The following is a 9,606-nucleotide window of genomic DNA, read 5'->3' as shown; positions in this document are numbered from 1 at the left end:
CCCGGCTCTACCAACGCCGGCCGAATGGAATGGCAAATTCACGGAAGGATAAGCAGAGCACAATGGGCGACCGCAGGCTTCTTAGCGTTTGCGATTTACCGGGTTAACGGAGCCGTGGACGGCAGATAATGTTCATTACGATCATGCTTTATTGCCATTGAAATGGAGTGACTGCCAATTGTCACCTCGCCTGCTTGAGCTATTATAAGGTTTTACCAGATCTATCGCAATATAGCATTTTCTTTATCTGTTCATCTTTTCTTTCTTCATTAGAACTTCTGCCTTTATACTGTACAGTTACCTATGCCTATAACGACTTAGTTCTACCCTTAATAGTCCGAAACGTCTCATCCAAACGCTTGCGGGCGTCGTTCATTAGCATAGCTGGTAGTAGTAAAGATGGAAGTAGCAAAGCTGGCAGTAGCAAATATGTTAGTGGCCCCTTGCTGCGCTTTGTCCAACTACACTATGTTCGAAAATGTTTTGTATCAAGCGGGTGTTCGCGCTGAAAGAAAATCCTAAAATGGCTGCATGTTAACAATTATGTCGCTACCGACACTACACACCATCAGTTAAGTATAGCATGATAGGTCCCTGCAGTATTAGCTTTGTGCGTTCTCTAGCTAAACTCTGCGACACAAGATGTCACTACCAGCATGATTGCTCTCATGAGCCAGTAAACTGCAAGCGGGAAGAAGGTTTCGGCAAGATAAAACTAGTTGAAGTCAACCCTGGCCTTCACTGTGTGCTCTTAATTGGTGACACGGGCTATAACAGTATTTCCTCGCGAGAGTAAGCAACATAAATAAAAAAAATCGTGTCAGATGAGTACTGACTTGACAATTTGGTATTTTCGTTTCTTGCGTTAAATTGAACAACTCGACATCGATACCTTAGAAAAATATAGTGGGAAACCTCAAGGCGCGGTCAATATCCTCTTGTGATAGCATTTCTACGGCAAATTTTGGTTTCGTTTCTCAGAAAATGTATGTGTTGCTAAGTCAGAAACATAGCTCGGCAGTATGAACCGATACTCACGCATACTCGCCAATATATTCGCAGGCTATGTACTCACTCACGTTGGTACCAATACCAACTTATACTCATTGACCCTCACTCGCGTTCATATATAATCGCTTCCAATAATGGCTACCGACACCCGCTCACCGGCTTTCTCACATACACGTCCGCTAAAAATCATCGCCGCTGACATTCGTTCGTTCTCACGTCAACTGGTATTCACTCCTGTTATTTACTCACGTGCACTCAAACTCACCGGCGCTCACTGCCATTCATGTCCCTGACAACCTTCGTCCCTCACTGATCTGACGTCTGCGGAATGAGTGCGGAACGTGTCAGCGGACTCGAGGGTGAGTGTGCTAGCTATGGCCACGACAGATGAGATGGTCCCCGTGGGATAAGAACATCGCCTCGTTCTGGCGCTCGCTCCCACGTGTTCCGCTCCTGCGAGACCATTTTAGGCATAGTGAAGACACAGAACGCACATCTGACAAAGCAAACCGAAACTTTTTACTGTATGGCGCTGCAAAAGCTGGGACTGGCAGGAACGCTAAAGCGAAAAACAAGAAACGAACATGGACCCGTCTGTTGTTTTTCGTGTTAGTTTTCCGCTTGTACCGTGCGCCTTGGCCCACGAGAAAACGAATAAGAAGTAAGGCTGTCCGTTTTATTGACTCGATCGTCGAGCAGTTCAGGCACACATGAGGGACCTCCTGCATGATTTTGTTGGCTGGGCCACGTCTCGGGAGAAAACAAACTCTCCCCGTCCGTCGAGGTCCAGCTGGTTAAGCAGCTCGGCCGCGTTGCCACACCCGGACTCCGCGTCGTACAGCTTGTACACCTCGTGGTCGTCTTCAGTGGTGATAGCTGCGCATGCAAAAAAAAAGAACGTCTCTTTGCGAAGGTCTAAAGTGCTTGCTAAACTCCTCTACCCGGCCATACTTTTCTCCAACCCCTCAAAAAAAAGAAAAAGAAAAACGAAAAAGGAAAAGGAAAAGAACGAAGAAAAGTTGGGTTTAATCGTCCCAAAACTCCACAGTGGCTCACGTGGGACACGGTATAGTGAAAGGGTCCATGGAGTTTAATTTAGACAACTGGTGCATAAGAGAGGGCACGCATAGCAAGAGAATTTACCCCTTCGGATAAAGCACCTATTTGAAGCGCTAAACTTGTGCGTGACCTCGTTATAGCTGAATGTTTTTTTTGTCACCTAGAGCACCAAGAAAATTACGTTTTAAAGTACCCGACGACGCTTTATTATTTGTATACTATGACGTTGACGCGGACTAGTTGGTACATTGCGAAGTTATAACGACCCGAAGTGCGGGGAAAATGGCTGCGGAAAGCGAAAAACCAGGCGCCCGCTTTTAGTTATCGTTTACTTCATGCTGCGCAAGGAATATAAATGCGAAAAATAAAAGAAAAGGAACCATGACGCCAGTGCAAGAAAATTGGCATCAACTGCCGCAGTCAGGCCGCGCAAGCGGACATCTGCAGAAAAATTCCACCTCCTTATCACGCGGATTGATTGATAACACAACCATTTCTTAAAATGTTTTGGAAGCATCCGCATAATTACAGTGTAAGCTGTTATGGGCTCCTTCCAACAGCCGTTTCGGTTGACGATGTTTTCCGCCGCCAGCCCGCCGCGCCGGAGTTGGCTACTCCACCACCCAACCACGTCAGCGCTTGCTAGTTTGCAGCGGAAACATGCCCTATAATGGCGTCTTAGCGTGCGAGAAGACGCACGATGTGACATGCGCACTGCGTGGCGTCGCTACGTGCACACTTTGCATTGCAGTCAGTTGCGCATTATTACAGCAGGCGGCTCTGCCATGTAGCAGTTGCAAAGGTTGTGGTACAAGGCAGACACAGAAGGATTGATGAAGAAAGAGATTAGGGAGATGTATGCAAAAACGCTAGAATGAAAAAAGAACGTGTATAGCACAGCTCATTAAATCAAACTGGCTAGGTGACTATTTGTCACTGTCCCGTTTCAATGGGAGTGCCAATAAGTAATAATCATCGTCATTAGCATCGTATCGTGCCATCTGTCTCCCAGGAATAAGAAAGAAGGCTTACCTGCCTATATTAGCCTTCAAGCAAGCAACTTTGGATAGCTTGCGTACTTTTTGCTTTGACCGAGTCCACACATACATGGGTGGCGCTCCCACTCAGACCAGCTCCCACGGCACAGTGGTTCCCCCTTCACGGTCAATCAGCGTCATATACAAGGTTTCTCAACTCACAGCATCAACCGGTTCGAAGCTTGTTGCCCTCGGAAATGCTGTTGATTATATGTACCACCAACCGGCGAATCGGCGGGCAAGATCCCGCGACTGAAAGGCGGCCCTACAACGTCTTTTGTCTGCTCTTGGTCGCTGGTACCACGAACAACTTGTGTCGGAGGTACGAGAAACGCATTACCGTGTGATCGCGGAAAGACACAACATGGCGTTTCAGTGGCTGCCGGGTCATGATAATATCTCAGGCAACGACTTTGCCGACGAAGGCGCTAGAATAGCACCATAAAGAACAAACCTTGTTTCAATTCCCGCATCACGGACTCGCGCAGCCTAACACTTAAGCAAGCTACATAGCACACTGCATGAGATTAGAGAAGTGGCACAGGCCTGAAATTCCTTCACCATCGGTTGCATTCTTTTGATAATCTATGCAACAACGGCTCTTGGGCTTCTATGAAGTGACGAAACAATGCTTGCGCCTGAGCGTTGCATGCATCAATGCATATGCATTTTTATTGGAATAGCCCATAGCGCCGAGTGCAATGCCTGCGGTGTCGAGCAGATTATGGAATCCCTCTTGTGCTACTGCTCATCTTTTGAAAAAAACACGCAGCTCGTACAGCATACTACGCGCGGCGACGGCGTTATCGCCCTTGGACTTTACGCGGAACATCACGGTGACGGCGACGGCAAAAATGAGCTCGGAATGTCCATATAATTGCTGTCGCAGTAAAAGTAACATCTTTTGTTCCGCACAGCTCTAAATCAGTTGGATCGAACACCACACCCTTTGAACAGGATCTAGAGGCCATGGTGGCGCGTATAACAGCTATAAAAAGGTAACAAAACACTGCTGCGATTTCTGCTGGCTACCGCAGTGTGACCGTCTCTGATATAGAGCAGAGAGCTGCTACTACGTGGGCAATATGAATAGCGAACTTTCTATGCTTCTCTTAATCTTTCCCTCCTTTTATTCCTTCCCACAGTGCAGGCTAGGCGAATGGGACCTGTATTGGTTGACTGAATTCATGGCTTTCATTTATCATTTTCCTCTTTACGGAAACTGAGCTAAGCCCCCAGACTACTGTGACAAAGAATGAAATGGCTTGAGGAGAAGTCGCAAAAAATGTTACTTTTACTGCGACAGCAATTATATGGACATTCCGAGCGCATTTTTGCCGTCGCCGTCGCCGTGATGTTCCGCGTAAAGTCCAAGGGCGATAACGCCGTCGTCGCGCGTAGTATGCTGTACGTGCGAGTGAAAGCATGCGAGGGAAGCCAACGACCACACCTCAATCTAGCGCGCGCTAATGAAGAAAGCGCGCGAAAGGCCGTGGGGTGATGGGATGAAGGAAGGGAGGGTGCGACGTGGTGCTCTGTAAAGCCCTTTAAACTTCGTAAAGTAGCGACCCTCTCCTCCCTCGCCTTCACTGCTTCCCGTTCCTCCTCTCTTTCACGCTCCCTCCTCGACCGTGCCGCGACATACACTGCTCGAGCGTAGCAAAGGCACCAACATGCGCTCCTCGCCACTCCGTGGACGCTTCTCGAGCAAAAATGGCACTGAAGCTAGAGGCAAGGGCCCACGTGGTGCTATTAGGCCAATAGCGACGCGGAATCGATCTGCGCCAGAGCGCGCGAGGAGGAGGCGGCATTCTTCAAAGCGTGTCGCTACTTTACGAAGTTTAAGGGGTCTTAGTGCTCCGGCAGCAACTGCTCATTTCGCAACCGGGTGCAAGGGGAACTGATCATCGCGGCTCAATGACGCGCGCCACAGATGGAGGCAAGAGGGGAGGCAGCGCGGAAGGAAGAGCGGCTTCGACTCCGCCAAGTGTGTACTTTGCACGGCCGCACGCGGTCCGCAGATGATACCTTTGTGCGCGATGTGTGCTCGGCCGCTCATGCGTTGAAGCGGCAGAAGGCACGAAGGCCGTCCCTTCGCTCGCTGTTGCTGCCGCGTTGCTCAAACCAGCGTTGTGACAGCGAGTGTCCGCGCTTACCGACCCTGATTTGTCGACGCTTGCTCTTGCGCGCTGACACCACATGCTTGTTAATTCGTTTAGCGAGCGAATGTTTCCAACTTTATACGGCCGATAAAACCATTGTCCTTATTTCGTGTAGCTGTGCAGTAATTTGCTAACGCAATCGATATGCTTCGCCTTGCGGGCGAATTTGCGACTTCTTTCTAAAATTACATCTATGCGCCTGTGCGCTAGCGACATGATAGCTGTTTTGCTTACAAACATGAAGCGTGCCTACAGTCCTCTTGAGAACATCATTGTGCAATGCAGTAAATGGGGATAATCGGTTGAGTAAACGCAATAATCATCATATCATCATATAATCATATAATCATCATATAGTAGTGAACGAGATGAACAAGATGATCCCCTATCCGTAGTAACACGGAAACATCATGCAGCAATAGGGCCATTAAACGGGCGTAACTTACTTATCGCGAAATAGTAAGCCAATCCGTTATAGGGCCCGATTGGCAATTTGAAGAGCTCGCTGACACCTGAAAGCAACCGGAGGTACATATTAGAGTGCTGTTACACTTTCAGTGTAAACATAACGCAACACCTCTTGCTAAGCCAGACTGCCGCGTTGATGACCATATCTCGACTTCCGAGTTAAGGACAGCGCCCTGCCGACTGGATTTCAAGAGCTGACATGGTGCTCAGTAACATGGTACAGTGTAAGAGGGCAATTTATCTTGCAATGTCATTTCATTTTACGCTTCCTCATTGTAACTAGGGGGCAAAACATTGATACACCATTCATATGGTGTCCTCACATCAACCAGCTTTACAATTTGTGCCATGAACAGTTTCTTCTAACTTTCATGTACTTGCTACTACATCGTCGCGGTAAATAATTCTACTGAGATGTAAAGTTGTCTTCATGAGGAAGGAAGCGTTTATCCTTCTTGCACTCCAAGAATCATCTTCACCATTGAAATGACGCTATTTCATTTGCAGGACAAATCCTCCCTCGCCTCACACGAGATATCAGCTTACCACGGTTAAGCGTAAACGAAGCTCACACACACAAGTGAATTTCCCAATCTCACCGTGCTGTATCGCCCATCGCACTGGGTTAGACACATTTCCTTTCTCCTGCTACTCATTTTCTTTCTCCGATAATGCATCGGCAATCTTGAAAGAGTACTTGTTATCCATCCCAACCGACTGACTAGCAATGTAGCTGGTAGCTACGAAGGAAACGCGTACAGGTAGCTTCAGGTTGAAGTCGAGTGAGTGGCAATTTTCACTTTTATGAGGCCTTTTTCACCTTGCCGTCTTCCGCAGAAATGATTTGGTACCCGCCATAGTTGCTTAGTGGTTTTTGCGTTACGCTGCTATGCAAAACGTCGCAGGATCAAATTCCAGCCGCGGCGGCCGCATTTCGATGGGGGCGTAGTGCAAAAGTGCCAGTGTACTGTGCACTATATGTGCATGTTAAAGAGCCCCAGGTCGTCCAAATTACACCGGAGTCCCCCATACGGCGTGCCTCAGAATCAGATCTGTGGTTTTGGCGTCTAAAACTCCGGAATGTAATTTTAAAAACCGATTTGGCATCAGTTTTCTTATTCGACGCATTTCAAAGTTTACGAAGCACCGCACTTTTCTTGAAATATGAACTAGCATGTCAGTAGTCATTAGCAGCATTCCGCTATCGTTGCGTCGTTGTCAAGGTCATGCCACCGTCACTTGTAGATGCAATATTATTGTTCTTGTCTTAATGTACTATCGCTCTACTTATAGCGCTCTACCTGTCATTGTTATGGTGTTACTGCGGCAGAATTTCTAAGTTTCGGCATCAGACTGGGGCGTCTCGATGTGCTTCCTCTCCTCTCTACAGGAGAGCTGCAGTGCGTTGAGACACCCTATCTCACGTGTTGAAGCGGTTTTCTAGCAATCGGGTAATGCCACAAGAGGACATTTCAAATGGGTAGCTTACCTTGTGAAGACACCACCACCGAGTCACTAGCCTCATCGTAAGAGTATGCCATAGTGCTCCTGAAGAAACAGAAGCAGGCGAAGGGTGAGTCAGATTAAAAAAAAATATGCGGCCAAAGAAAGCATGAAAGATACGACAGTATTGATAACCACTTCGTTCCTTTACGTGCTGCCCTATTAATGAAATCTAGTAGTCGGCTACGACAATGACCTCATCTTGCTAGCGTGAGCAAAATATACATGCATCATTTGAACACGCCATAAACAAAGAAAATTCAATAATGCATGGTGATAACACCTGAAGCCTACTCTTATAGGTCCCGTGTGGCCGGAGTTATCATTGGTAATTGAGCTCCAAGCACACACATGTATACGAACAGCTCTTGAGCATAATCCACTGAGCCCTCCACCGTAGTTTTCGCGCGAAGTGACCAATAGTTTACGAGCAAGTACTCTCTAACTTAAGGGGATACTAAATACAAAATTGACGTAGAAAATGATTAAAATTCTCGCAGAGTACTGCGGTACGCCAGCAGCGGACATCAATATGACTAGGGAATGCAACCCATGAGAGCCATTGCAATACGATCAAGCCAGCTGTGCTGGTATGAAGGAGTTTAGGAATAGCATGTACAGCTGTTTAACTGTAGCCACAGGAATGGTAAAGAGAATGGTAAAGGAATGGTCAAAAAGAGACAGGCGGCGAGAGGCAGAAACACAGGAAAAACAGCCAGGTTAAAGGGACGGTAACGATAAATATCATTTGCGCTGCATTAGTAAACTCCGCAATACCAAACAAGACACTCTTACCGCGGAAACGCTCTTGGTAAGCCAGAAGAAAACATAAAAGAAATGATGGGTGGCGACGCCACCACGAAATTCCTGCATCATCGCATTGTGACGTCATGGATTTCGAAGCCATCTGCCAGGACCTAGTTAATATTCATTGGTAAAAACGGACTCAGTTGTATTATAAAACAGCCAAGTACTGAATTTCGGAAGTTTCAAAAGACTCTTACTGAACCGCCACGGCCAAAATGCGAAAGAAAAATGTAAATTGCAATCTGTGACGCCACCGTTACGTACGGGCCCCGGGGCTTTCGGCGTGAAATTCACAAATGAAACTTCGTCCGTTATTTCCCCTTGTAAGAATCAATCTCTTACGACGAAACCAAGGAATAAAGAGTTATTCGAGCATAGTGTATCAATATAAACTGATTAAGTGTTTATCTTAAGTGTCCCTTTAAGCAAGCGCATGTCCGGTTTGGTACCCCATATTGGGGAAGGAGATAAAGAGGCAAATGGAAACAAAAAACTGGAGACATGGTATTAGTGGCGCGCAAAGGTCGGGAATTTCGCTACCCTGCGCAATGAACGGGGTTGAGAAGACAAAAGGGCAGGGAGGAAGGAGAGAGGGAGAGAAGGATGCCGTATCACTGCGCATCCGTGGAGCTGACCACGAAGCCCACAATTCGTCCTTGAGTCCTGTCGATTTTAGAAGCTGTGGCGAAGGAAGGGCATGACGTCACGCCGAGCTAAGCGTTAAGGTGCTGTCCTTGCCCGCTAAACATATGCATGCCCGAAAGCCTGAACTACAATTTCGACATGGCTTAGTGCTCTCTTCAAGTGTATGTGTTGTTAGGCTGCGGCTGATAAGCACGTGGGTTTTGTATAGCGGCAAACTCCGGTATTTCTTTGTCATGATGTCAGGAAGTATTAGCTTCCAATTTTCCTGTGGCTGCAGTGACGCGTAAGGTAGAGCAGTCAGTATAAAAACGAACGAATAACTTTAAGCGAAAACCCCGCAGCTTCTCGCACGGTATCTGTACCACTTGTTTATGTGTACTCATAATGAATAAATATCTAGCTTATGCTCTATTCGGCGAAACCGTAACCGAACCAGGCAGCCCAAAGAGCTGCAATAAGTGATGTCAACGATGAAGTGAGAGCAAGCGCACACCAGATAGGGAAGCTCTAATAGCGACATCTTGAGGAAATTTGCTCAACTTCAACGAATTCTAAACAAGACGATGACGATGCTGATGCTGGTGATGGTTTATTGGCACTCTTTTTGAAAATAGGCGGGAACAAATCGTCACCTAGCCTGCTTGAGTTACTCAGGTATGCTATCAACGATTTTCCTGTTAGCATTATTGTATGCATCTCTTAAACTTTCTATGTCTACCTTGTACCGCTGCCTGTGCCTTTAAGAGATCCGGTGGTATCTCTCCCCTGCACTAGAAGGGACACTTTGGCGAGCTGGGGGTGATTCATCATTCGGAAATTAACAGCGAAGCTGTGGAGTGTTCTGCATCGCGGTAATTCGCGGGACCAAATGGTCACGTTCAGAGAAATCCTGCTCCACTACCGCAGAGAGTGGT

General features: G+C 47.2%; 1 protein-coding gene across 2 annotated transcripts in view; it reads right to left on the bottom strand.

Moving 5' to 3' along the window:
- Positions 1 to 1,172: 1,172 nt before the first annotated feature.
- LOC135897504 (uncharacterized) overlaps positions 1,173 to 9,606 on the bottom strand; it is a 33,489-nt gene continuing 25,055 nt past the window's right edge. Inside the window, exons 3-5 of one of the 2 annotated variants that reach the window (XM_070525224.1) lie at positions 7,227 to 7,285; positions 5,716 to 5,781; positions 1,173 to 1,464 (exon numbers count right to left, since the gene is read on the bottom strand). In XM_070525224.1, the coding sequence (XP_070381325.1) occupies positions 1,283 to 1,464; positions 5,716 to 5,781; positions 7,227 to 7,285 (307 nt within the window). In that variant the 3' untranslated portion in view covers positions 1,173 to 1,282. Of the gene's footprint in view, positions 1,465 to 1,673; positions 1,888 to 5,715; positions 5,782 to 7,226; positions 7,286 to 9,606 lie in introns of those variants that run through there. The other variant, XM_065426147.2, reaches the window with a different exon arrangement.

Source organism: Dermacentor albipictus, chromosome 9, assembly GCF_038994185.2.
Source record: "Dermacentor albipictus isolate Rhodes 1998 colony chromosome 9, USDA_Dalb.pri_finalv2, whole genome shotgun sequence".
NCBI lineage: Eukaryota > Metazoa > Arthropoda > Arachnida > Ixodida > Ixodidae > Dermacentor > Dermacentor albipictus.
This window is presented reverse-complemented; position numbering and strand designations above follow the sequence as displayed.